This window comes from Neofelis nebulosa, chromosome 13 (assembly GCF_028018385.1).
Source record: "Neofelis nebulosa isolate mNeoNeb1 chromosome 13, mNeoNeb1.pri, whole genome shotgun sequence".
Taxonomy (NCBI): domain Eukaryota; kingdom Metazoa; phylum Chordata; class Mammalia; order Carnivora; family Felidae; genus Neofelis; species Neofelis nebulosa.
The window spans coordinates 7,014,820-7,042,468 of NC_080794.1; the positions used below are offsets into that span (position 1 = coordinate 7,014,820).

General features: G+C 50.7%; 1 protein-coding gene across 5 annotated transcripts in view; it reads left to right on the plus strand.

The window, feature by feature from the left end:
- The window catches only part of GPR137B (G protein-coupled receptor 137B), a 63,516-nt gene that overhangs the window by 7,274 nt on the left and 28,593 nt on the right, over window positions 1-27,649 (plus strand). For 4 of the 5 annotated variants that reach the window (XM_058696232.1, XM_058696229.1, XM_058696230.1 and 1 more), the window contains exons 2-5: window positions 14,461-14,510; window positions 20,559-20,781; window positions 23,558-23,707; window positions 26,455-26,583. In XM_058696232.1, the coding sequence (XP_058552215.1) occupies window positions 14,461-14,510; window positions 20,559-20,781; window positions 23,558-23,707; window positions 26,455-26,583 (552 nt within the window). The remainder of the gene's footprint in view (window positions 1-14,460; window positions 14,511-20,558; window positions 20,782-23,557; window positions 23,708-26,454; window positions 26,584-27,649) is intronic. The other variant, XM_058696231.1, reaches the window with a different exon arrangement.

Consider the following 27,649-nt stretch of genomic DNA (forward strand, 5'->3'; position numbering starts at 1 on the left):
GATCTGGAGCGCTGCTGTCGGCCGTCGGTTCCTGTTCTTGCAGCTCCAGTGAGAGGAGAAGAGGCTCTTCCTGGTTTGTGGGCCTGTCTCAGCCCTGACGTTCCGGCAGGTCGGTTTTCCCGGGACAGAAATAGCCTCAGCAAACAATTTCAGACCATACCTGGCACGTTGGCATTCACGGAGGTTTGCAAAGGCTTGTAAATATTTTACCGTTTATTTATCCTGGGGCTGAAGTGTGGAGTCTGGTAACCAGTGGGGACAGATTGAGGCCGAGTGGTTTTTCTCTACATGTGGGTTGATTTCCTCAAATTTGTGCGTGGAGGGCCCCGAGGAAGGAAGTGGTGCTGGGTGCGCATGTCAGTGTTTTAGGCTTTTTGAGCTGCATACGGTTTCTGCTGTGTATTCTTTTATTTACATATATATATATATGTGTGTGTGTGTGTATATATATATATATATATATATATATATATATATATATATATATATGGTAAAAGCTATTCTTAGCTCACAGGCCATACAAAAACAGACCGCGGGCTGCATTTGGTCCTTGGGACGAGGTTAGAACAAACCCAGCATTTACCACCAAGCTCCCGCCCCATCTTTACCTTGTTATTTTTGCTGGGACCCATTGGAAATGGACTCAGATTTTCATATGTCTCATGGTTAGAGAGCATCATTCACTCTCCCCTCCCCTGCCAGGGGCTGGGGAGAGACAGATGAGGGGCCTCGACCGGCTCGATGTCTTGTGACATCATCGGCTCTCTACCCCTTTAATTGCAGACATACTTGCTAAACGTGATCCACGGAGTAAAATTGCAATGGAATTGGCTCCCGGGCTGCACCTGCCTCACGCTGCTCTCCTGGGCTTGCTGTTGGGGGCTGTGTCGTCCATCAGGCATGGTGCACGAACGGTGGTCACAGGGAGAGAAGGGTGCAGAATGTGAACACCACCAGCTCCCCTCCACAACCCCTCCCGCCCACCATGGCTAGGTGGCTAGGCCCCTGTCAGGGCCGCACTCCTGTCGTGAGGGGACAGCACAAGCACAAAGCTGTGTCCACATACAGCTTTCACACACCTTTGCACCAGAACCCAGAGATTCACTTCATTCATTCAACAAGGTATGTTTTTAAAATTAAGGTGGGGAGCACCCGGGTGGCTCCGTCACTTCAGCGTCTGACTTCAGCTCAGGTCATGATCTCGCAGTTCGTGGGTTCGAGCCCCGCATCGAGCTCTGTGCTGACAGCTTGTAGCCTGGAGCCTGCTTCGGATTCTGTGTCTCCCTCTCTCTCTGCCCCTCCCCCACTCATGCCTCTGTCTCTCAAAAATAAACATTAAAAAATAAAATTAAGGTGAACTGCACATAACATACAACTAATTTGTGTTGTGTACTGTTTAGTGGCATTTAGGCCATTCGTGCTATGCAGCTGTCATCTTTCTTTAATTCTAGAATGTTTCCATTACTCCAAACCCATCGGGTAGGCGCTCTCTGGGCAGCCACGGAGTGCCCTCTGTCTCTGCGAGTTGACCTGTTCTGGATATTTCTCATCAGAGGAATCACCCAGCAAGTGCCCTGGTGTGCCTGCTTCTCTCACCGAGCATAATGTTTTCAGGGTTCATCCACGTCATAGCTGGTATCATGACATCATTTCTTTCTTTTTTAAAGTTTTTAAATGTCTTTTTATTTTTGAGAGAGAGAGTGAGTGGGGGAGGGACAGAGAACGAGAGGAGGACAGAGGAAGTGAAGTGGGCTCAGCGCTGACAGCCGACGGCACGACCTGGGGCTCAAACTCACGACTGCGAGGTCATGACCTGAGCCAAAGTCGGACGCTTAACCGTCGGAGCTATCCAGGTGCCCCACGACATCATTCCTTTTCAAGGCTGGATAATGCTCGGTTGTGGGCGTCTGCCACGGGTGGTTACCCTTTCCACCGTGGATGGACGTTGGGGTTGCCTGGTCTCGTGTTTCTGAGCACCTGTTACTCTCTAGATGCCGTGTAGACAAGATTAAGGTCGAACGTGGCTGCTGCCTTGAAGGAACTGGGTGTTGAGGGGGAAGCAGACTACCTGACGAACATCTCTCATGCCATTGGCCGACATTACTTGGTCACAGTCCTCACAGTGGTGACACAAAGTGGGATGTCTCCAACAGAAGGTTGAACCAGTGGCTTTTGTTACCGTTGAAGTGTAGGGCAAATCTTGTTTGCTCTGGTTTGTCCATGGTGGCGGCTTCCTGGGGCCCAGAGCAGTATCTGGACAGAAGGGTGGTACTTGGGGGGGATGGCTGGTTAGCTCCCATTTCTCCCCATGGGGTCATGCCGAACAGATAGAGTCCTTCCTCCCGGGACAGCCCTTCACAGATGTATCCTCCCGGGTCCTGTCCACTTGGGGTGGGACATTCTCAGTTCCTTTTCATTGTTTCCGATGGGATGTGGGTTTGTCCCTCCCCATCCTGGTCCCTGTCGGCCCCGCCCCGAGTCCCACGGTGAGCGGTGAGCCGGGGTGGGGGTGGGGGGCAGCTCCAGGAGCACGGGGCCGCCCTCCCCGTGAGCCGTTTCTCCCTGCCAGACGGCATTGCTTTCTTAGGACAGACGGATGGCGGCTGTCTCCGGGCAGGATGCAGGGAGCATCGTCTCTGCCGTCTTTGTGTGCTCAGGCTGCAGGAACAGAACCGCACCGACTCTGCAGCTTGACAGAAATTTGCTGCTCACGGTTCTGGAGCTGGGAGTCTGAGATCAGGGCGTCGCTGTGGCTGGGCTGTGGCGAGAGCCGCTTTCTGGTTGCAGATGGTGACTCCTCTGAGTCCTCACCTGGCGGAGAGCAGAGAGAGCTCTCTGAGGTCCGCTGAAGGAGGACCCTGCTGACACCATCACACTGAGGGGCAGGACTTCAGCACGTGAATTTGGGGGAACGCAAGTTAGCAGTCAGTAGCAGGTACCTCACTGCCCCCAGCAAGGGCCAGAGTTCCCAGGAAGTGTCAGGATCCTCCTCATTTCTGAGGCAGAAGGTTGTTCTGTGGGGGGAACCCCCAAGGCATTTTCACCGCTAACCTATTCTGTAGCTCTGCATACCTTCCTGCAAGGATCCGTGGCGTAGCGAGACGTGGCGCACTGGAGGGGCGCGGGGACCTGCCTTCTTGGAGCCTTTGGGCCCGGCCGGCCGGTAACCCCCGGCTGAGCTTCCCGTGCTGGACAGAGTGGCCTCTGTGCCGCTAAGGTGTTACTTATTTCAGCACATCCGGAACAATTACAGGCAGGGCCTTGACTGGCAAATCGGGAATGGCCTCTGTTGCCAGGGGAGTGGTTCAGAAACCTAGTAACGATAATGGCGCCTTGTGTGGCCAAGGTCATTCCTATACATGAGGCTGAAGAGAGAGAATCCTGCCAGGGAGGCCGATCCGCATTGTCAGTCCCCGCCTGTCCCACAGGGAGGGAGGCCGCCTCTCCCTGTGGCCTCTGCCCAGCGGCCTTGGCAGGCCAGGGTGGGTCTCTGCTGCTGGGGGCCGTGGGACCCACCTCCTTCCTCCCCTGCAGGTGGGGCACATGTGCACCTGGACGCAAGGCCGCAGCAGTCACAGTGGGCTTCCCTGGGCGGAGGACGCAGGCTGCCCTCCAGAAAGGCACTTCATGTTCCAGAGTTTCTTTTCTTTCTTTCTTTTTTTTTTTTTTAACGTTTTACTTATTTTAGAGAGGACGGGGAGGGGCGGAGAGGGAGGGAGACACAGAATCCAAAGCAGGCTGTAGGCCCTAAGCTGTCAGCAGAGAGCCCGACGTGGGGCTCGAACCCACAAACCGTGAGATCGTGACCTGAGCCAAAGTCGGTGGCTTAACTGACTGAGCCACCCAGGCGCCAAGTCCTAGAGTTTTAAAGGTAGAAGGCACCTTCGTGGATATTGGGACTTTGTCTCACTGATAGACACGGAAGGTAAAGAGGGGTCCTCGGGGCTGAGCAAAGCAGGTTCACGGCCATCTGGCCAGCTGTGCCCCTGAATCCAGATACTCCAGTGACAGATGACAAGGAAAGGCGATAAAACTGAGGGCCAGGGTTCGGTGCGTCGTTAGGGGAGGGCCTCCGGACAGAGGTGCACACTCCCGGGCACCACTGCCCCTCCTGGGCTGCCTGCCAGCCTGCCTTAATCAGTGTGGGGCCCGGAGCCTTCTGGAGCAGCCTGGCCGGTGTGGGCACTGTCAGGTGGAGCGAGGTTGTGTTGACGAAGGACAGGGAGGGGTAGAGACAGAGCAGACTCGGCCTGACCAGTGGGAAGTGCAAACAGGAGAGGAAGGGAGGAGGCAGGTAGAGACGGTGAGGCCTTTCCCCCTGCCGTTCAGAGGAGGGCCGAGTGTCGGGGGCAGTTTAGGTGTGAGGCCCGGCTCCTGCTGCACAGAGCTCCTAGTCGGGCTGCGGGGGTAACACAGACACGCACGTGCATGCACGCGCGGACACCCGGAAAGGCATCTGTGGCTCTGGGTCCGCTGGACAGGACAGGACAGCAGACTCTCAGGGGACCGACCCACTGTCGGTACTTGCAGGGAGTTCTGGGCTTTACAGACGTGCAGACGGGGAGGCAGCGTCACTGTCGGTCCTGAGATCACGTAGGAAAGAAGCTTGCCTGGTGCTGGGGGCTCCCGTGTTCCTCAGGTCAGCGTGAGGCTGAGCAGGACTCATTCCTGGGGCCGTGAGCTTGCCAAGTTCAAAAGCAGGCGTTGGGGAGGTGGAGACCTGACCCTGGCCCCCCGTCACCTCCCTGCGGGTCCCTCACAACCTGGCCAGCCCAGGACCCAGACGGAGCACACCTTGCCTCCAGGCTACCGCACCCCAGAATTACAAGGCACGAACAGCATACACCTTTTTCTTTCATGGGGTTCTGTGGCTTTAAAGACACAGACAGCGGGACGCCTGGGTGGCCCAGTCAGTTAAGCGTCCGACTTCGGCTCAGTTGTGATTTCGTGGTTCGTGAGTGCAAGCCCTGCATCGGGCTCTGCGCTGATAGCACAGAGCTTGGAACTCTTTTGGATTCTGTGTCTCCCTTTTTCTGCCCCTCCCCCGCTGGCGCTGGGTCTCTCTCTCTCTCTCAAAAATAAATAAACGTTAAAAAAATTAAAAATTAAAAAAAAAAATAAAGACACGGACAGTCTCTGCAAAGATATAGACACCGTGCTTGCCCTTGTTTTCATAGAGAGCAGACCTGAACAGCTGATCTCCCTAGAGCTGTCTTTTGCTCATCTCCAGGATTGCCACAGAAAGGGAGAAATCCCACATTTGGGTCTCAGGGACTTTGTCATGTCACCCTGCTCTGGTGAATGAGGGTGCTCAGCATGGGGAAACACTGAGGCAGCTGACTAATGACTGTCACCTGGGGAGAACAGGCCCCCGGGTTTGCATAATTTCCCCAATATGTCAGGAAGTGGGCACCACAGAGGGACCTTAATAAGAGCAAAGAGCGAATGTGTCATGGTTCCTAATCTTTTCGAGTGTGAAAGTTCCTTTTATGGTCAAGAAAGCCTCCGTGGTCACAGTTTAGAAGTTGTGCATTTAGAATCGTGGCTTGAGAACATAACACAAGGACTAACAATAGTAACAGCAGCAGGGGGTAGCAAACACACAGTGTCTGCAGGGTGGCCACGGTTGTCTAAGTGCTGTGTGTGTGTGTGTTAATCCACCTAATCGTCACAGAAACCTATGAGGTGGGCACTGTTATTAATTTCATTTTACAGAAGCGGTACATGAGGCACAGAGAGGTTAGGTGACTTTTCCAAAGTCACCCAGCTGATAATTAGTGGAGCCATGATTCAAGTCCAGGGGAGCCAGAGCGAGTCCACACTCTTCACCAGCTTTACATGTCTCTGTGCCAGAGACAGACACACAGCTGTGGCCTGTGGACAGTGGGATACCCGGCCTTAGTGAGAATGCATGAAGCAGGGTGTGTGTTTCAGCCTTCGAATGTTGCAGACACGTCACAGCGGGTGAACAAAGAAGTTGCACAAAGGTAGGGAAGGTGGTAACATGTTCAGATGAAGTGAAAAACCAGGCAAGAAGGTACTATGTATTTGTTATATGTGATATGTGTTACTTTGTGGACACGTACATATTTATTTATATGCGATGTGTTATTTGGGAATACCTACGTACATAGTAAAAGTATAACCTCTCCTGGGTATAGTAATGCTACATTCAGAAAGCAATGATCTGTGCAGAGGAGGGAGGGGTCAGAGTGGGGGAGAGAGATGCTGGGAGCATCGTGTTTATCTTTTTGATTTATTAAAAATAAAACAGACCTGGAACAAACCTTGCAGGTCGTTAACAGGTGGCCTGACCTGCGTGGTGGGTACATGAGTACTGGCTGTGTTACTGTGTTACTTCTTTGGGTATACGTGACATATTCTGTCATGAAACTTAAACAGCTGTAAGTTTGCGAAGTTTTCAAATGAACGTGCCTACATACATTTAAAAGTAGTGCGTGTGTGAGCGAGAGAGACCTGGTTTCTTCCGACCTCAGCCTGTGTGGTGCACACAGTGTCAGCCCCACTCCGTTCCTGCGAGACTCTCCCAGGGACCACGGCACTGAGGATCCGGGGTGCAGCTGGGGCGGTGGGGTCTGGAGACTGTTATGGGTGGGAAAGTTGGGGGGTGTCCGCCCTGCGTGTTCATTTCCAAGCGGCAGAGCTTCCGGGGATATGGAGCCCCGGAGACACAGGTCGTGTTTGGTGGGAGTTCATCAGGCGGGATGTCTGCATGAGACTCTGAATCAAGTGCACGTTTGGAAGTTCAGTCAGTCGTTGCAGACAGTTCCTCTGGGGCCAGAGAGCTTACTTTAGTTTCGCTGAATGCACAAGGGAGACCGTCCTACACGCAAAGAGTAGCATGGGGAGTTTCTGCCAGAAGCAGCCAACGTGACATTAGGAAAAATGATTGTAAGGCAGCAAATGCCAACTTGAGTCAGTAGGAGGAAAAATAGGCAGGAGTTCAAAAGGTCGAGCGGGGTGGGTGAGAGGGTCAGGGACTGTAATTTACCAGGGGAAGGAGGCAGAGGTCAGCAGCCGCTCTCGAGCCTTTCTGCTTCTGTCCAAGCAAGTACGTCATCTATAGCCCTCCTGCGTCATCTGAAAGGTGATGCAAAGGGCCTGGGGTTACCAAGGGGACCTCGGAGGGCCCATAGTGGATGGGGGGGTCACATTCTGCCCCAGCCACAGGGGCCAACTGGGGGACAGCTTCCAGTTCCAACCCATGTCTACCTGGAACTGGGTCTTAAATCAGAATCTGAGGAGGCAGGTTTGCACAGTGACGTCCGCAACCCCAGATGACATCTTGGGAAAGTCAGCTAGCTTTCCTCCCGTGGGCACCCGTTCTGGGCAGGACTTTCTACAGTGGTGAGAATGATGCTGAGCCCGTGGGGCGTCTGCGATGGGAAACACTGTATTTCTGTGATGGAGCAGCCACCTTCCAGGGCAGCAGCTGTGTGCTCCTGCCCTACCCTGTCCTCCCAGCCCTCACCGCCATGGGGCCCCCCTGAAAACCCTGGGGTTTTCACCGACTGTGTAGACACCAAAGGGATGTCGGGGAAAGGAGACCTGACCCCTTCGTTCACCCTTCTCATTCCCCAAGAGGCAGCTGGGGCTCTCCCTTCATCAGAGCTCCAGCCAGACCTCACAGTCCCCCGGGGCCACCACCCCCTGCTGTCCCTGTGACGCCCTGCGGCCCCTCCTTCCTGTCTCAGTTTCCCTGCCATGGGCCTCCCTCTGAGGGTGCCCTCCACCACCCCCCATCATCTAGCCTCTCTCTCACACCTCCTGTCTCCAGGCCCCTCTCCCTGGGGCCTGTCCCCTCCCCAGGCCCCTCTCCCGTGGCCTGTCCCCTCCCCAGGCCCCTGTCTTGGCCTGCTGCTTGCTTCCTTCCTGCTCCTGCACTTGGGTGGGGACACAACCCGCTCCACACGGCCACCACCCTGTGAGATTTACAACACTGTTACCACTCCTAAGGAGACCCCTATAGCCTGAAGCTCCCTGTGTCTCCCCAGATGCCCAGACCTGGGTCACCAATTACCTGCCTTCTGCCTTGGATTTGCCTTCACTTTCACCTCCCCTCTCAAGCCCCCGGCGGGCCCTTTGCTTCTCGTCCCCCTGCTGCCCCCACCCCGATTCTCGTCATCCCTGCTGCCCCCCCCGCCCCCTGAAAGCACAGCTCCCATGTCCATTTCCCCCGGTGAACACCTTCTGTGATGTCCCACCCGGGGACACACGTGCCTTCCTGCCCACGGGCTGCTGCTTCCCAGCCCTGCCGCTGTGCCACTGCCGTCCCGGAGCCGTAAGGTGCCCCCCTCGGCCGTCCTCCTCTCCTCACGTCATCTCAGGTCTGCTCCTGCCTCCTCGTGCCACATCCTGCCTCCTCATAGCCACTTACACCCCCTCGCACCCCCTCATACCTCCTTACACCCCTCATACCCCCTCACACCTCCCTATACTTCCCTACACCCGTTCACACCCCCTCAAATCACTCATGCCTCTCCACACCTCTGCCCTCCTCACATCACTGGCATGTCTGTGTCTGGTTGTGAGTTTCTGGAGGTCAGGGACCAACTTTTCTCCGTCTTACAGTTCTTGAGTCCGGATTCCGTGCGCCATGTCAGGTGACCTGATGTGAACGCCATCAATCTGAAAGTGGGAATGACACGGATTTTTGTCTGGTCTCAGATTTTCCTTAGCTATTCACACAGTCCCTGACTTCCTCCTCTCTGATTTTATGGGTCTGGTTTTGTACTGAGCAGGCAGGGCCTCTGCCGTCAGGAGCACCATAAAATAGGCAAGGATAATTAATCTTTGTGTGCCTGCCCTTCAGGAGCTGTCTCCTCTCCCGACCGAGTTCCTGCCGAGGTCAGCGGGAGCTAGCAGTGGACTGGAGGAGATGGGCAGCCTGATAAGGGATCCCTGGCGGGCCAGAGAGCAGGGATTACCCAGAATGCTTAGCTCCACTTCTGGGCACTAACCAACCTTTAATGACGTCTCTTGGAGCACAGATTGGATTAGGGGTGAGCAGAAGAGTTTGGATTTATTTTGCTGGAAATTTGGTCCGGACATTTATGCACTTTTCATTAATGGAGGCAGAAACTGTGCTGTAAAAAATATACACGTACGTGTATTTATATGCACATGTGTGTTTGTACGTGTGTGGGGGGTGGTATATAATAATGGAATGTATATATTGCGCTTTAAAATGGCAGGAATTTAAATACAGCTTTAAGGAACTTGACTTTTGGAGGATTAACTTGAAGGATAAAGGAAGATGTTCTCAGCATGGCTTGACTAGATTCAATTGCATTCGAGGCATACACTCATCACAAATTGTCAGCAGCGGGTTGAGTTTTTACAAATCATGGACAAGCCTTGTATTTTGATGTGGTTATCACCTTGGCTTTGAGTTTAGAGAGGATCAGATGATTTACGATCAGATTGTGCCTTTCCCTGGTGATGACCTTGTCCCTCCGGGCAAGGCGGGAGTTTGAGTTTTGTGGGGTTTCCCCCTCTTTTATTGCACAGGTCATTCTGTGGTCCCTCAGGGTGGAACCCCTCACCCACGGGCCCCCGTGCTCAGCGCACTCCTTGGCTGCTGTCTGTGTTTAAGGGGAAAAAGTCTGAGTATCATTTAAAAGTTATCCTTCCTTCTTGTTTGTTGTGACTATTATTATTGCCATCATTACTCTTACTAAGTCCGCAGTGAACAGTCCATGCTTAGTGCCGAACTCTTTTCCCGAACTCTTTTCCCTGGAACACTTATTCAGAAGACCTTACGTGGCCAAGTAAGTTTGGAAAACTGTTGCCTACCGTATGTTTTGCTCAAAGATTTACAGCAGATCGGAGTCTTTTCCAGACTCTGGGACATTCCTGCAGGGAAAAACTGTTTAGCCTAGCAGTTCCTAAATGTGTTTGATCCCGTGACATTTATTTCCCTAACACTGATGAATTCTCAGTTCTGTGGGAACACCTTGGAAAGCTGTGCCTCCGAGGAAATTTCTTAGAAGCGGAACTGTTGGAGCAAAGCGTGTGACTGCTTATGAGGCTTGCATCCTGGACTGAGTTTTTGATGGTCGCGGCTGGGCATGCCGCCCTTCACCACGCTCCGAGAGGGGTGTTCTGGGGTCCAGGCTGGCCTCGGAGGCAGTCCCCCCGCACCTGACTCTGTGCAGTTTACGAACGTATGCAGGCGAGCTACAGAGGCAGGGGGCTGTGGGAAGTTGAGAAACGTCTGTTTGGTTTGTAAAGAAGGTGGGCAGGTGGGGACTCTTTCCACGCATCCAGCCTGAAGACCCAGCGCTGGCTGGTGGCGGGAGCAGCAGGGAGCCCTGTTCGCCTGAGTAGACCCTGATCCACCCAGACTCCCTCCTGTTGTCTCTGAGCCACCAGGAGCTGCAAGGACCAGAGGGGGCAGTACTCTGGGCGAGACAAGAGGAGGCCGAGGTGCCCACCGCTGGAGCCCATGGCTTGCATGTCAGCTCCCTGCGCTCAGACCCGCTGAGGCCAGAGCCTCTTTCTGGTCTGCGTCCCATCTTGTCTCCTCTGGGTGTCTCCCCTCCAGCTGTAGGCCTCTTGAAGGCACTTGGCACAGAGCCGAGTCCACAGGATGTGACCACCTAGTCGTGCCCCGTCCGGGGGACGCTATCCCATGGAGTGCCCTTGGGCCATGCCCGGGAGCACCGGGATAGGCCTGGTGTGTACGAGTAAACTGAGTCACTCAGGCCGAAGTTACCTGCCACTGACCAAGCCCCACTAAGTGTGGCACAACGTTAAAAATATTTGCACATTGACTTGACAAGGTCAGGCACTTTTTCAAAATATTGTAGTTTCGGGACACCTGGGTGGCTCACTTGGTTCAGGGTCCAAGTTTGTGAGTTTGAGCCTGGCATCAGCCTCTGCTCTGACAGTGGAGAGCCTGCTTGAGATTCTCTCTCTCCTCCTCTCTCTGCCTCTCCCCTACTCGTTCTCTCTCTCTCTCAAAATAAGTAAATAAACTTCATAAAAAAAATACTGTGGTTTTTTCCACACTTTGATATCTATGAATTCTTAATTATTATTATTATTATATTTTTAGATGTATGTTTATTTTTGAGAGAGAAACAGAGCACAAATGGGGGAGGGGCAGAGAGAGAGGGAGACAGAGAATCTGAAGCAGGCTCCAGGCTCTGAGCTGTCAGCACAAAGCCCGATGCGGGGCTCGAACTCACAAGCCATGAGATCATGACCTGAGCCGAAGTCAGACACTTAACCGACTGAGCCACCTGAAAATGTGTTTTAAAAGGAGGGTTGGTAGTTCTGCTGATTGTAAAGTCTGTGGGAATAGGTGTGGTCCCTCCTCCCCCAGATACAGAGTCTGTGCCTGAGGGTCCCCGTTGGCAGCCTGTTATTGGAGACTTGAGGGAGGGCAGGAGTGTATATGTCTGGGGGGCTGTCCACGGACCCTGAGCATCCCCTGATCTTTGTTCTTTGCATCATACCTCTCAGTGTCGTGTGATTATCGTGGTGGCCTCTTTCAGTGTGTTTTAAATTTTTTTTTTTTTTTCAACATTTTTTTTTTTATTTTATTTTTGGGACAGAGAGAGACAGAGCATGAACGGGGGAGGGGCAGAGAGAGAGGGGGACACAGAATCAGAAACAGGCTCCAGGCTCCGAGCCATCAGCCCAGAGCCTGACGCGGGGCTCGAACTCACGGACCGCGAGATCGTGACCTGGCTGAAGTTGGACGCTTAACCGACTGCGCCACCCAGGCGCCCCTCAGTGTGTTTTAAATTAATGATTGCAGAGCTATTCAAGAGTAGCGCTTTTTCTCATGAGGTGGTCCTTGGACTAGCTGGATCAGAATCACCTGGGGTCAGGAATGTATTAAAATGTGGATTCCTGGGCCCCTCCCCAGACCCACCAGGTTGGCACCTCTAAGGGTGGGGCTGTGGGATTTGCATCTTTAACAAGTTCCCTGGGTGATTTTTTTTTTCTTTTAATTGAAATATAGTTGACACACAATGTTACGTTAGTTTTCCAGAGTACAACATAGTGATTCGACAAGTCTGTACACTACTCCGGGCTCCCCATGGCGAGCATAGTGACCATCCCTATACCACGTTATTACCTCATTTACTGTCTTCCCTATGCTGTACTTTTCATCTCTGTAACTTACTAATTTTATAACTGGGAGCTTATACTTCTGAATATCCCCTTCATCAATTTTGCCCATCCCCCCACCACCCCAGTTCTCTGCATGTAAGAGTCTGCTTGTCTGTTGTTGTTTTGCTTTTTCAGATTCCACATCTGTATGAAATCACACGGTGTTGGTCTTTCTCTTTTCTCTGACCTATTTCACTTAGCATAATACCCTATAGGTCCGTCCATGTTGTCGCAAATGGCAAGATTTTATGCTTTTTTATGGCCAAGAAATGTTCCATCGTGTATGCATATCACTTCTTCTTTATCCGTTCATCTGTCAGTGGGCATTTAGGTTGCTTCTGTATCTTGGCTATTGGAAATAATCCTGCAGTAAGCATAGGGGTGCGTGTTATCTTTTCAGAGTAGTATTTTTGTTTTCTTTGGGTAAATACTCAGTAGTGGAATTAGTGGATTGTATGATACTTTTTTTAATGTTTTGGAGGATTTCTATACTGTTTTCCATAGTGGTGGAGAGAGGGCATTAACTACTGAAGGTCCTCAGAAGAAGGCCTTTTAGAAGGCTCCCAGAGGGAAATTGCATACGTGTTCTGGGAACTGGCCCTTAGAGCCATCATGGAGGCTCCGTTGTGACATCTGCTTCCGCAGACTTGGCCAGGCACTTGGGATCCACCGAGGAATTTCCTGGGATTACTTTCAGATATCCCTCTTGCAAACGGATTTCTCACTGCGTCTTCCTCAGACCCGGGGGTTCGGGGGGAGGGGGGGCGCCAATATTTAACCTGTGTGACCTCTCAGATCCCAGAGCTGCCCCCGCACCCCCCCCCAACTATGCCCACCCCGTTCTCCCTTTGCCCCTCCTTCACGCTTTCCAGCTCTGGCAACGTATCTGCCCCTTAGATATTTTCAGGAACTGAGCAAAATCCATGAGACGTCCCAAGTACAAAGAGAGCTGCGAAGCTGGAGAGCATGTTCGGGAGCTCGGTGCAGAGGGGTCGCTCAGTAGCGGGGAATGCGGGGCTTCCCATACTCCCCATCCACGGCAAGGTCATCCCTGGAAAAGGGTCGCCCCTTCTCTACTCTCCCATACCCTCCCTTCTCCCAGAGTCACCCCCGCCCTGCAAACACCAGGGGTCCAGGAGAGCCAGGGCATGAGCTCGTGTGCTGCAGTGTCCTAGCCCCGCGCGGTACCCGGCACCCGCCCGAGCTTGTCCCCGAAGCCCCTGCGTGCATGTGCACTACGTGTCGTTGCCGTGTCGCGGCTGGGCTGAAGGGAGCTGCCGCCTGCTTTCTCTGCTCATCGCCTCTCAGAGTCTCTGCCAGGACGGCCGCTGCACCCTGCATGGACGCATTAGCAATTGTGCAGGACGCAAAAGTTGTGGCGAATTCCCAACACGTGACCTTTCTCCTATAGATAATGGTTGTTTGATGCTTCTAGAGACCAGGGACATTAATAAAGTGGGCTGCAAAGTGTGAGGCCTGGGTGCGTGGATGCTTATGTTCAAACAGCATGAATTTGGTGCCAGTGAAAAGGTAAGGGTAGACTGTTTATCTCTGGTGGGAGTATGGGCTCCAATATGAATCTTTATTACATTTTTTTAATGTTTATTTATTTTTGAGAGAGAGAGAGAGAGAGAGAATGCAAGTGGGTTGGGGCAGAGAGAGAGGGAGGCACAGAATCCGAAGCAGGCTCCAGGCACAGAGCTTGATGTGGGGCTCGAACTCACGAGCTGTGAGATCATGACCTGAGCCGAAGTCGGCCGCTCAACCAACTGAGCCACCCAGGCGCCCTTCAAATATGAATCTTATCATAAGAGAAATACTTGGCACTGGTTGACCAGTAATACCTTTACATTTTCTCCCCTTTTTACCATTTTCATCATTAAAAAAATTTTTTTTTAAGCTTTATTTACTTTTGAGAGAGAGAGAGAGAGAGAGAACAAGGTTGGGGGCAGAGAGAGAACCCCCAGCAGGCTCCATACTGTCAGCATGGAGCCCGTTGCAGGGCTTGAACTCACCAACCATGAGATCATGACCTGAATCAAAACAAAAAGTCAGATGCTTAACTAACTGAGCCACCCAGGTGTCCCCCCACCCCCATTTTCACCATTTTTAAATACCTTTGTCTTGAAAATTGTATGGATGGCTTAAAAAATCTTTAGCTTAACAAACATTCTCACAAAGCAGATCTCTGCATTTCAGAAGCTGTGCCCTGGCACCTGGGTATAAAGGGAAAGGGGCGTTCAAGCAATGATGTTGGTTTGTTGGTGTCAATGTATCGCATCCCCAACCCGCCATGTTGTTCTGTCATTGCAGGTGATTTTCAAAGCCAAGTCAAAATATTCTCCAGAATTACTCAAATACCGGTAAGTACCCCGGGGGAATTTCCATCCGCGTCCAGCAAATATGTTTTTGACTATTTAGTACTCGGCGAGGCACCCTGAGGCAGAAATGTAGTCCTCGTCCTTGAGAACCAAACACTCTGTAAAGAGGTCCTTAAACAACACAAAAATTCACAGAATCAGGCAAAGCAGTGGTTGTTCAGGAGCAGGAGCAGTCTCTGCCTCGGGCTCTGTGCACTGTGAGAGTCACGGGAATTTTGTGGAAGAAGTCAGTCTGTGCTGAGCTGAGAGGAGAGGCTCATAATCTGGAAGGAAATGCCTTAAATCACATGCCACGTTTATGTGAAGAGGTCGATAGGCATGTTTTTCTGTGGAGAGGGCTCATGGGTTTCCCAAAATTTTCAGAGAGGTCTGTGACCCCAACACCCTCCACCCCAACAGCAAAGAACCAGTGGTTTCAAGAATGTGAGACTTGGTCAGGGGGAAAGGGAGACCAGGCATTCGGAAGGGGTGAGGCCAGCATACGGTGTTCTGATGTCCTTGCCCAGGAGGGCCCCACTGCCATGGGCGGACGTTTCTGAAAAGGCGACTTTGGCCAGTTACCTCCTTGAATCAAAATGAGAATGTATTTCCTTTGTTCCTTGAAAAGTGTGTAAAAATGTGTGCCTATCATGTTTTATGTAAATATATAATTTTAAATGTATAAATGCTTTCTGTTTCAAATTCCAAAGATGTACTTTTATTCAGATGTAATTGACATGCAATGTCGTATTAGTTTCAGGTGTACCACAGAATGATTTGATATTGGTATATGTGTATTGCAAAATGATCGCCTCAGTAAGTCTAGTTAACCTGCGTTACCATCCATGGTTACAAAAATTGTTGTTTCTTGCGATGAGAACTTGTAAGGTCATGGAAGTGTGTATTTTGATCTCCCATTTTATATCCAAGAAAACTGAAATTGAGGAAGTGATACGACAGTACTCAGATCAAGAGACAAGTCTTGGCCACGTTTCTTTTTTTTCAGCTCATCTTGATGTCTTTGTTCACTACTTTGTGCATGTTTCTACCAGACTACTCAACTGGGATTTTAGGGTCCACCATGCAATAATGTTATTATTATAATATAATAATAATAATAAATATTATATATTAGTAAATGTAATATAATATAATATAATATAATATAATATAATATAATATAATATAATATAATAATATTATAATAAGGAGAACCATTTAAAGGAGCAGTTCCCAAGTTAACTTCTCCGGAAGCAAATACCTGGCCTTTCCTCAGCACCCATAATCTCTGCCTCCATCCTCTTGACTCTGGAAATGTAGATCAGCTTTGGGGACTGGGGAGCCAAGAATGGATGAAGATTGGGGTGGAGGAAGAATGTTCTGATTGGATCACGGAGCTGGTCTTGTCTTGGAAGCAGTTGGTTGAGCCTGGGGTAGTAAGGTGTCTTCTGGAAGTGAAATCCCAAAGCACTGGTCAGAAAATTTTCAGCCTGAGCACTTGGGGGATGGGATTCCTTTCGGTGAGAAGATGAGTGTGTGGGGACTGTACTTGATTCTGGAACCAAAGTGCAGACAGTAGGATAGGCTGTTTCTAGTGGGAGGGGATTTGCAGAAATGAAGGGAGGAGACCAGGAGAAACCCGGCTGGATGCGATGCTTGGGCTGGAGAAGGCATAAGAGTTTCTTGAAGCCAGGAAGGGTAAGGTTTCAGTGGGAGAAGCCTGTTAACTCCGGTCTAATAATAAATCCTCAGAGTTATTCGCGTTTATCTCTTCTATCTCCTCTGCTTGATTCCCCATTTCCTTAAGCCAGATGCCCCTGCAGACATTTCAGGCCATGATTTATCCCTTGAGATGCTTTGATACATTGGCTTGTAAATAGACTGGCTTTTCTAATTGAATCATGACTCATTTGAAATGAAACAGTAGTCCTTAGTCTAGAACTAGCTGCAACTCCTCACCCCAAGCTACTCCCATAGCAGTTCGATGTTGTTGTTGTTTTTTAAGTTTATTTATTTATTTTGAGAGAGAGGAAGAGAGGAAGAGAGAATCCCAAGCAAGCACTGTCAGTGCAGAGCCCGATGCAGGGCTCGAACCTACGGGGCTGGGTGCTCGAGAACGCTTTGACTTTAAGCCTTTTATTTATTTTTTTTAATTAATTTTTTTTTTAACGTTTATTTATTTTTGGGACAGAGAGAGACAGAGCATGAACGGGGGAGGGGCAGAGAGAGAGGGAGACACAGAATCGGAAACAGGCTCCAGGCTCCGAGCCATCAGCCCAGAGCCTGACGCGGGGCTCGAACTCACGGACCGCGAGATCGTGACCTGAGCTGAAGTCGGACGCTTAACCGACTGAGCCACCCAGGCGCCCTGACTTTAAGCCTTTTAAACTGTTTTCCCTCCACCTTTGATTTTTTTGTTGTTGTTGGTAAGTAAAAATGTAATGAGCCAGGCTTTGCTTTTCCGGTTCTGTAAGGAATCTGAGATCTAAGAAGAGAAATGGAAACGACGCTCTCTAATCTGTTAGCGCCATCCCCTCCCCGAAGGAGGTAGCCAAGGTAGCAAAGTTCTGTCATGTTGCATTAGCTGGCACTTCTGTCCCCAGGCCCGTGTGGGCAGGACTCTAGGAGCCACCTCAAAGGCTCACCGTCTCTGCGCTTGGGGACTAGCCAGAAGCTGATCCCTCTGGGTTCATGAGCAAAGTCGTCTTCCCAGATGCAGGGCCCCACTGATTTTCTTCTCCTTTGGCCTTTTTTCTCATCATAGGCTGTTTATCCTGACCCTATGGTTTGAATTGAAAGGCAGTAATTCTGGGGGAGAGTGTACAATGTTGTTGCCATGGAAACACACATTTGCCCTAGAATCTGTTCTGCACCCCTGCCCACCACCTAAATCTCTTTTCTGCAGAGCTGCAGACCCAGGAGGAAAAGTGAAGTTTTGTAAGGGTTTTTGTTTTTTGTTTTTGTTTTTTTTTGTAAAAAATGATAAAATAGAAAAAGATTGAAAGTTTGGAATGTGGACCTGTGGAAAGAAAGAAACCAAATCTACTGAGCTCCCCCACTCTCCTCCCCACATAACCCCCCTCCAGCCCTGAGGAAACACAGTGATGTTTTCCATCATAGGTTTTCATATACATTTCCCAGGATGGAGTTGTTTTACCACATTGACGATTTAGCTGACTTTTACCTTAATGTTGGAGCAAAAGTACTTTTTCCATATTGTTTCACGTCTCACAACACAGCTCATTTAAGACAAAAACAGGCTTCGGTGCATCTGGGTGGCTCAGTCGGTTAAGCATCGGACTTCGGCCCAAGTCATGATCTCACAGTTTGTGGGTTCGAGCCCTGCATGGGGCTCTGTTCTCTCAGCACAGAACCTGCTTCATATGCGCTCTCTCTCTCTCTCTCTTTCTGCCTCTCCCCACCCCCCGTCTCAAAAATAAATAAACATTAAAAAGAGAAAAAAGACAATAACAGGTTTCTGTTTGGCAGGTGGTCTTAGAAGCACTCAGAGCAGGCCGGGATAGAAATTACGGGGCAGGAAGGTTTTAGGCAGAAAGATCAGCTTGGGTAAAGACAGGGGGAGATGGGGACATCTGTGGGCCTTCACGACAACACACAGACTGGCTTAATTAGCATGTGGGGCACCCACCGATTGACCTAGCTCCGTAGACTGATTGGGAGTGTGGCAGAGTAGAGGGTTCAGGGTGAGGGTCAATCTGGACACCAGCACGTTGGTTCTAGACAGAAGGCATGGGACCATGTGGTTGGTGAGGAGGGGAGGGGGGCACACCGGGGAGCAGGAATAAAGAATCTGTTGACCTTGACAGCTCAGTAAACCGGGGTTGTAATCAAGGAAGATCTTTATAGTTTAGGAGTCTGCAAAAAAAATGACGGTGCCTTTCATAGAAACAGGAAAAGAGAGAAGTGCTGGAGGAGGACTGTCGGGAATTAGGCTTGGACACCGTCTGAGGTGACAGGGTGGCAGCTGTTTGGAATGTGGGTCTGGTCATAGGACGGGGGCAGTGGCTCAAGACAAGATCTTTTTGAACTTGGTTGTACAGAAGCTGTAAGAGTGAACGTATTTGCCAGGGAACGGGGGGTAGAGGAAAGAGCCAAGGATGTCATCACTTTGGGGGAGGAAGGGGAGGAAGAGGAACCAGGGGCTATCCAAGGGGCAGGCTCAGACAGGGGAACGTGAGGCAGGTGAGGGCTGTGGAGTGATGGACAAGGGAGCACCAGGAAGGTGGGGCAAGGTGGCGGCCAAGAGTTGGCACCTTTGGGTTTGATGAGTGGGTCATGGGGGCCTGGGAGAACGTGGGGTCAGCAGGGGAGGACCTGCGGAGGAAGGAATGACAGGAAGAGGTAAAGACTCTGTGGACAATAGGAGAGGCTGGGGTGAGACCTTGAGGCTCCGTGGGGTGAGGACAGAGGAGAAACCAGAAGGCGCAGGACCCGCTGGATTCCCACAGCAGCTCTTTGAGGCAGAATAGGAATCCTCGTCTCTGTTTCTCGGATAAGGACACGCAGCCCAGAGTGGCCCAGAGACTCCCCTGACGTCTCAGCTCCATGTGTCGCCCACACCCTTCTTCTCTGGGTCACGCCAGGCAGGTGAGGGCAGGGCAGGGTGATGGAAAGGAGGGAGGGTGTGGTGGAGGCTTGGTTGCAAACCCAAGGTGGAAACGTGTGGCAGGGAGGCACCTCATACCAGCTGCCCTGGGTGCCACACGGTCAGTGTTGAGTTATGTCTGGCTTCCTCACCCTTTACTTACACTCTCTTTCTCCCTCTGCCCCTCCCTCCGTGGGTCCCGTCATTGCCATGAGGTCTGGAGCTGGGACTACGATCCGGGATTCTGGGTCCCGGTCTGTAACAGCTTTTGAAGACACCGGTGTCATTCTGTAGCTTCCAGACCACTTCGAGCCGACGGTTTCCATCTTTTGGATTTCCAAATGTAGTCCAGTTAGACCAGTCTGGTTTTGAGCCAAGCAGGTCTGTTCCTTGTTTGCATATCTGCCGAAGGAAGTGAAGGGTATGGACAGTCTTGAAGATAAGCGTGAGGCTGCTGATTTTGGTTCTAGTAAATCCGAGAAGTCTTTCTGTAGACCTTGCACCAGTCACCCAGGATGTGAGGAGATCTGGGAAACTACAAGGTAAAACTGACAGCGACCTAGACATCTTGCATCCGTTCAGCCTCGGGCAAGATGCTTGGGCAGATTTGCATCGCCGCAGAATACTGCCTCAGTAGTGAGTGTTTCCGGGTCAATGTGAGCACCACCCAGACTCCCTCCTCCATCCATGACTTTTTTGGGGGGTACAGCCTTGTATACACACATACTTAGTCCTCAACAACACCCTGCAAAGCAGGTGTTATTTAGTCTGCGTTCAGATGACGAGGCTAAGGCTCCCACGGGGTGGTTTTGCCCAGGGTCACCGAGCGCAGCCTTGTTGGTGCCCCCCTGAGACCCTCCTCTGACCTGGAGCCCATGCGCTTCACTCTCAGCGTGTCCTCGTGAGGAGTGAGCGTTCAGCGGGGGCTTCAGTCCAGACGTGCGCTGTCCCACCCAGTCCGCATGGCCTCCCGGACGCAGGGAAGGGTGGCTCCGAGGGCACCTTCCTGAGGGTACAACTTGTAGTTTTATCTGTAATTTGTTATTTTTTTATTTTTTTAACCTTTATTTATTTTTGAGACAGAGAGAGACAGAGCATGAACGGGGGAGGGTCAGAGAGAGGGAGACACAGAATCTGAAACAGGCTCCAGGCTCTGAGAAGTCAGCACAGAGCCCGACGCGGGGCTCGAACTCACGGACCGCGAGATTGTGACCTGAGCCGAAGTCGGACGCTTAACCGACTGAGCCACCCAGGCACCCCTTTTATCTGTAATTTGAATCGTGGAACAGCCACCTCCGAAATCTGCCCTCGTAGGTGTTGGATAACTCTGGTACGTTCTGCTTCTGGCAGCCAACCAGAAAATACCGCGGTTTCCTTCTGGATGGATCCAGAATGTACAGCCAGTGTGCAGGCAGCATCTGACATTTCTCACTGGTCGCTTCCAGGTTACCCCTCTACCTGGCCTCACTCTTCATCAGCCTCGTTTTCCTGTTGGTGAATTTAACCTGTGCGGTGTTGGTGAAGACGGGAAACTGGGAGAGGAAGGTCATTGTCTCCGTGCGTGTGGCCATTAATGACACTCTCTTTGTGCTGTGTGCCGTCTCGCTCTCCATCTGTCTCTACAAAATCTCGAAGATGTCCTTAGCCAACATTTACTTGGAGTCTAAGGTAGGTGGGATGACGGTCAAGATCCCCTCAGTAAACTTACTCTGAAAATAGTTTCCTGGTTGCAAACAGACAACTCAACAAATACCTTTCACACCTGCCCTAGAAATGATTAGCCGTGCCGTGGTTGCCAAAACACAGAGCTGTGTAGTTCGTGAACTTTGTATGCGAGGAGGGTTCCATTCGAGCTGGCTCAACGGAACCAAGAGTGCAGAATTCCTGGCAGAGAGGTCATCTCTGGCTTATAGATACCATGTTTAAAGGACTTGGCAGGATTGACTGCGCTGATAATATTCGTAGAAACACACACCCAGTGACCCCTGTTCTCCAGGCACTTTTATAGAAGATAAGCGTTCTACACGGGGAAGCTAATGTAATCCTCACAAATCCCTGGGGGGAGGTATTATTCCCCACTTCATAGACCGGGGGACCAGGGCGCAGAGGTCAGGAGCTCGCCCTGGGTTGCACACTCAGTGGATGCTCAGCTCAACTTGGGACCCGGCAGGCTGGCCCTGGGGTCTGTCAGGTGCAATTCACGCTCCCCTCGGGACCGGCCTGCATGTCAGGGGATGGTGGACATCCCAGTGTGGACAGCGCCCCCTGGGGTTCAGAACAACGTCTCTTTCCTGCTGACTGGTCAGGGATGGAGGCAGATGCTATGAGAGGGAGGCTCCTGGCCCCTTCTCTCGCTTTGCTGCTGTACGGCACACCCTCGAGTCTCTGTTTTCTCCTTCCTTTCCCTGGAGTTAGAAAGGACAGGGGCGCCTGGGAGGCTCAGACCGTTAAGCTCAGACCGTCTGACTTCAGCTCGGGTCATGATCTCGCGGTTCGTGAGTTTGAGCCCCACGTCGGGCTCTGTGCCGATGGCTCGGAGCCTGGAGCCTGCTTTGGTTCTGTGTCTCCCTCTATCTGCCCCTCCCCCATTCACGCTCTGTCTCTGTCTCTCAAAAATGAATATTAAAAAAAAAAGGGGGGTTGTGGATATTCTCCTGGGGCTGTGGTGCCCAGGTGCCCCTGAGCGGCTTGATCCCAAGTTTTCCTTTGTCGAGAAGCTCAGTGAAGTGTGGAGGCCGGGGAGCGGCCCCAGCACACCAGTCACTTGACCTCTGTGGACCTTGGCTTTTCTCATTTGTAAAATGGTTGAGTGACTTCCGTAGCTCCCTTGCTTCTCACCTTCCGCAACCGTGTCCTGCGGCAGACTCCCTTGGCTGCCTTCTGTGCCCCGAGGCCCAGCTGGCTGCGGTAAATGTTTGGTCTGCAGACCGTGAGGCAGCTCTGTCTCCACAGTGTCGTGTCCTCAGCAGTGACCAATAGATTAAAATCTGTGCCTCTGACTTCAGAAATATAGAGCCGTGGGGCACCTGGTGGCTCAGTCGGTTAAGTATCCGACTTCGGCTCAGGTCATGATCTCAGGGTCCGTGGGTTCGAGCCCCGCGTCGGGCTCTGTGCTGACAGCTCAGCCTGTTTCAGATTCTGTGTCTCCCTCTCTCTGACCCTCCCCTGTTCATGCTCTGTCTCTCTCTGTCTCAAAAATAAATAAACATTAAAAAAAAAAAAAAAAAAAAAGACAGAGCCATCACCAGGCATCCTGTGAGTGGCTGACCTCTTGCAAAATCCCAAAAGACTTCGGTACAACCAGAGTAGTTCCCACTTATAAGTTCTCTCCCTCTATGCTTTACCTGTGCGTCCTCTCTCTCTTTCTCTCTCTCTCTCTCTCTCTCTCTCTCTCTCTCTCTCAAAATAAGTAAACATTAAAAAAAATTTTTTTACAGAAAAAAACCCCACAAAAATCAGAATTGTGGTTTTTACAGGAAGGGTTAAATTTCAGACGGCCAAAAGACCATTTAGGTCACCCCTGTGGCAAACAAGCGAATAACCTACTACTGACAAAATAAAATACTATCTCGTTAACTAGTGACTTCCAAACGCAAATCTCAAAAATCGATTTCAGTTTTTTGGTTATGTTTGTCAACTGTGTGTTTCTAGCTGGCACCCATTGACTGTAAATCGATAGCTTCCTAAATTGGGGCACAAATCACCAATTTCCATGTACTTCCAAGTCCAGAGTGACACTGCGACTCCAGAGCTTCCGGCTTAGAAGATTCTGGACTTTGAGGCAGTGCTCCCTGCCCAGAGCCACCATCAGCGAGATCGCACTCTCCCAGCTACCATCCTGCTGAGATGGGCTCTCCCTGGGCCACAGGCTGTGCACTGGGCTCATAAGTCAGGGGTCGTCTTGCAAATTGAACAACATAAGCCACTTGACTTTGCATTAAGCAAATAGCCCATATTTAAGGCAAATTGACTTCCAGATTTTGAAGCATCTATATGAAGATAAGCTGAAATTTGCAGAGGGGAGGGGCACCTGGGTGGCTCAGTCGGTGAAGCGGCCGACTTCGGCTCAGGTCATGATCTTGCGTTTGTGGGTTCGGGCCTCTCATCAGGCTCTGTGCTGACAGCTCAGAGCATGGAACCTGTTTCGGATTCTGCGTCTCCCTCTCTCTCTCTGCCCCTCCCCTGCGCATGCTCTGTCTCTCTCGCTCTCTCTCAAAAATACATTAAAAAATATTTTTTTTAATTAAAAATTTTTAGGGGGGATGTGGGATGCAGTGAAGCTTGGGCTTGGGTCTAATGTCTGAGGGTGGAGGCTTTGATGGGGCTCGTGGGCACCATAGCGCATGCCTCTGAGGCATTAGGCTGAACACAGGCCGGGTTCCGGGAGGAGGCCGGTGTCCCGGACCCGGATCGGGCGCAGCCCTCATGGCTCCCGCTCTTCCAGGGCTCCTCCGTGTGTCAAGTGACTGCCATCGGAGTGACCGTCATCCTCCTCTACGCCTCCCGGGCCTGCTACAACCTGTTCATCCTCTCGTTTTCTCAGAGCAAGAACGTCCATTCCTTTGATTACGACTGGTACAATGTATCAGACCAGGTCAGTGGGTGCCGGCGATCTGTCACCTGAATGGCGACTCTTTGCTTCGCAGCATCCCATGTGCCAGAGAGGTATAAGCTCCTTGCTTCTGCGGCTAAATAGCTGGGTGACCTTGCCGGTCGCTAACCTGTGTCGTATCTGCATCCTCTTCTGTAAAATGGGATCGTAGCACCTGCCTTGTTCCAGCTCACGTTTCTGAGAGAACTAGGGTATATATGTGCACACACACACACACAGACATGCACACACAGACATGCAGGCACTTCTCCTTTCTCCTTTCTGGGGCTCTTGTCAAGCAGTACTTAAAAAAAAATTTTAAGTGCTTCCATATAAATGTGAGATGGTTTCCTTAAGGGGTGAAATTTGCCAAGGGAAAACAGTGTATGCAGGTTTCAGAAAATACATAAAACCATGACTTAAAAAAAAAAATGGAGCCTGTAAACAACAACATTTGAGGAACTCGAGACAAAAATGACTGGGGTATTAAGGTGTTAGCAAAAGCTCCTTTTAGCAGTTGTCTCCATCTGATATTCTTCTCATTTAATATATCCTAGAAGCTCATAAATTATAAAGCCACAAACAAAGGTAGCAATGTATCATTTGGGATTCTTGTCCAAATGAGAAAGACTGAACGTAAGTCATCCCCTCATTTGGGAAATAGCGACGCTTTGTCCAATTGAGAAAGACTGAACGTAAGTCATCACCTCACTTGGGAAATAGCGACGCTTTGTCCTCAGCCGTGGACGGGGTGCTGGGGACACAAATGTTCACAGACTCCCTCCCTGCCTGGGGGAGCGACTTATGTCCACTGAGGAGAACACACACACAGGCCATTACAAGAGAGAAACAGAACTTCTGTTTTATGACAGGAGTCTACTGGATTGAATTGCAAAGCCCTTAACTTTTCCTGGAAAAATACTGAATATTCAACCATATACAAACGCACTTCTAAAAATCCCAGCGGTGCTCAGAACCTGGGCCGGATTAAGACCCTGGAGGAAGGCACTAAATGACCACAATAAACACGTGAGGACAAAGGGAAATTCAGGACAGGCACATGGAAGGTGTCATAATTAGAAAAGATTAAAACAGCCACCACCACCCAAACCAATTCCACACGTGCAGGATGGTAGAAAGTTGAGCACTGCTGAAGGTGCTCCCTGTTCTGAGAAAATCAAACATAAAAATGTATTTTTCCTGTTGGTGAATTTAACCTGTGCAGTTAGCCAGTGTGTTAGCTAAGGGCAAAGTGGGTTTAGGATAAAATCTAGACAGAGAGGTGTGCCTGGGTGGCTCAGTTCGGTTAAGCGTCCAGCTCTTGGTTTCAGCTCAGGTCATGATCTCACGGTTTGTGGGTTTGAGCCCCACATCGGGCTCTGTGCTGACAGCGTGGAGCCTGCTTGGGGTTCTCTGTCTCCCTCTCTCTCTGTCCCACTCCTGCTCTCTCTCTCAAAATAAATATACTTCATTTTTTTTTTTTAATTTTTAAATTTTTTTTTCAACATTTTTTTTTTTTTAATTTATTTTTGGGACAGAGAGAGACAGAGCATGAACGGGGGAGGGGCAGAGAGAGAGGGAGACACAGAATCGGAAACAGGCTCCAGGCTCCGAGCCATCAGCCCAGAGCCTGACGCGGGGCTCGAACTCACGGACCGCGAGATCGTGACCTGGCTGAAGTCGGACGCTTAACCGACTGCGCCACCCAGGCGCCCCAAAATAAATATATTTCAAATACACACACACACACACACACACACACACATATAAACTTTAAGCAATAATAAATTAGAGACTTATTCGTAAGACAAAGGCTCTCATGGAGTGTAAAATATACATAAAACTTACAATTGTAACCATTTTTAAGTGTACAGATCACTGGCATTAAGCACATTCCCATTGTTGGGCAACCATCACCACCTTCTGTCTCCAAAACTTGTTCATCTTCCCAAACTGAAATTTCATATCCATTAAACAACAGACTGTGACCCAAGCCAAAATCAAGACTCGGATGCTCAACCAACTGAGCCACCCAGGAGCCCCAACCCATCAATTGCACAGGCTAGATTGTCTGGAAACAACTGTTCAGAGTCCAGGACGTTTGTCCGGACCAGTGAGACAGCTGAATGGGCCTGGTGCGTTGTCCGTCCCTTCCTGCAGGGCACACGGCCTGTGAGAAGCACACATGGTCGCGTCTGGGCAACTCCACCAGAGAGGCCAGCATCTCAAACCTAGACAGTGTGCCAAAATCGGGCCACAGCTGGCCGATCACCTCAACTCGATCCTTCTGCCTTCTCCATTACGTGGGATTCTCTCTCTCTCTCTGCCCCTCTCCCCCGCTTAAAAAATTGACATGTTTATCCTAGGGATGAGACAAAGGGTCACAGTTACATGCCGCTCTTAAAAATTGGGGAGGGGGTGACATAACATCTCATTATTTGATTGCTGAAGGAAAGAAAATCAACTTAAATTCAGGAGACTTAATTAGGATATGAGGAAGATTTTGGAGGCTGGAGTAGTAAAACATCAGAGATGGGCAGTTTCTGTCCTTGATTCTCTTGCAGGTGATAACTGTCTCTCCTGTGTGGCTGAAATAAGCCCCCACCTGAGGTCTGGACCATTAGTTTTGCCTGATTTCAGCACGCACATCGTAGCATTAGAATTAGTCTCTGTTCACGTTAGGAAGAATCAGATCAGACTTCTTTCCTCCGCCCTCAGTCTGGTGACTCCATTTCCTCTCTTTTCCGCAGGCGGATCTGAAAAACCAGCTGGGGGATGCCGGATATGTGGTGTTTGGAGTGGTTCTTTTCGTGTGGGAGCTCTTACCCACCACCTTGGTCGTCTACTTCTTCCGCGTTAGAAACCCTACAAAGGACCTTGTGAGTAGACCATTTGATGTTTGCAGAAAAGATCTGCCTCTAGTCACAAAACACGCAATCAGATTTTCTTCTCAGATTTTCAGTAGCGTGCCTCTTCTGTCCTGTCGTGTTATAAAAATTTCCCATGTCTGTCTGTGACTGTCTTTTTGCGTAACTCTTTTCGAGGCAAATTCATTCTTCAGTTAATGCTTTTAGTTGTCTCTCAGGCCTTGAGCTAGTGATCAGCTGTTTTTCCTAAAGCAACAACAGTGTCATTAGTATCTTAGCCTTGCCTTGGGGCGAACCCCATCTATAAGCTTTGATTTTAGCAAAAGGGAAATAGAAAATGGGGCTCCAGTTCCTCACCCCGTGTTATGCCGGAGGCGCGGTGATTAGGAAGCACCGTGAGAAGTGCTGACCCCATTGTCCCAGTTTGGTCCCATTTCTCCTCAGCCAGCTTCATATAAATGTCTTTATGAGGACGGGACAGAGCGTGCACGACTTCCTAGAGTGAGGAAACTCCTGGGAGTGTCGGCTTCGTGAATTATTCCAGCCACACTAACCGGCGCTGGAATTTTGAGTCGCTGATCTATGAAACCCGTGGAAAAGTAGAGTAAGTGGGTCTTGGCCAATGTGAGCCAAGCGTGGGCGGTAAAGAAAGCAGTGATCCGATAACCAGCCTGCCTGAAGCACAGCCTGACCGAGGCCCCCGCAGACCAGGCAGGTGGGCAGTGTTTTTTAGACCTCGGGATCCGTTTCCTCCCCTTGCATGATTTTTTAGGAAGCTGCCCTGCACTTCCTCTGACCTTTACTTGATTTGGGAACAGCCAGAGGCGTCTGTACAGTCAGATCCTAAACACTTTGGGGTCACCGGCGAAGAGACAGGACCGGACGGGCAGGCAGCGGATTCTAGGCCGGGAGTCCAGCTGCATTGCTTTCTCTCCTTTCCTGAAGTTTTCTGGGCGCCTTGCTTGCCTGACTGAGGGATAGGGCGGGGTCTCTTAATCACACTCCCGTGCCCAGCGAGGCCTCACCCAGGCATCATGTGCCTTTTCGTCACTTCCCTGTGTTTCAGGGACTTCAGAAC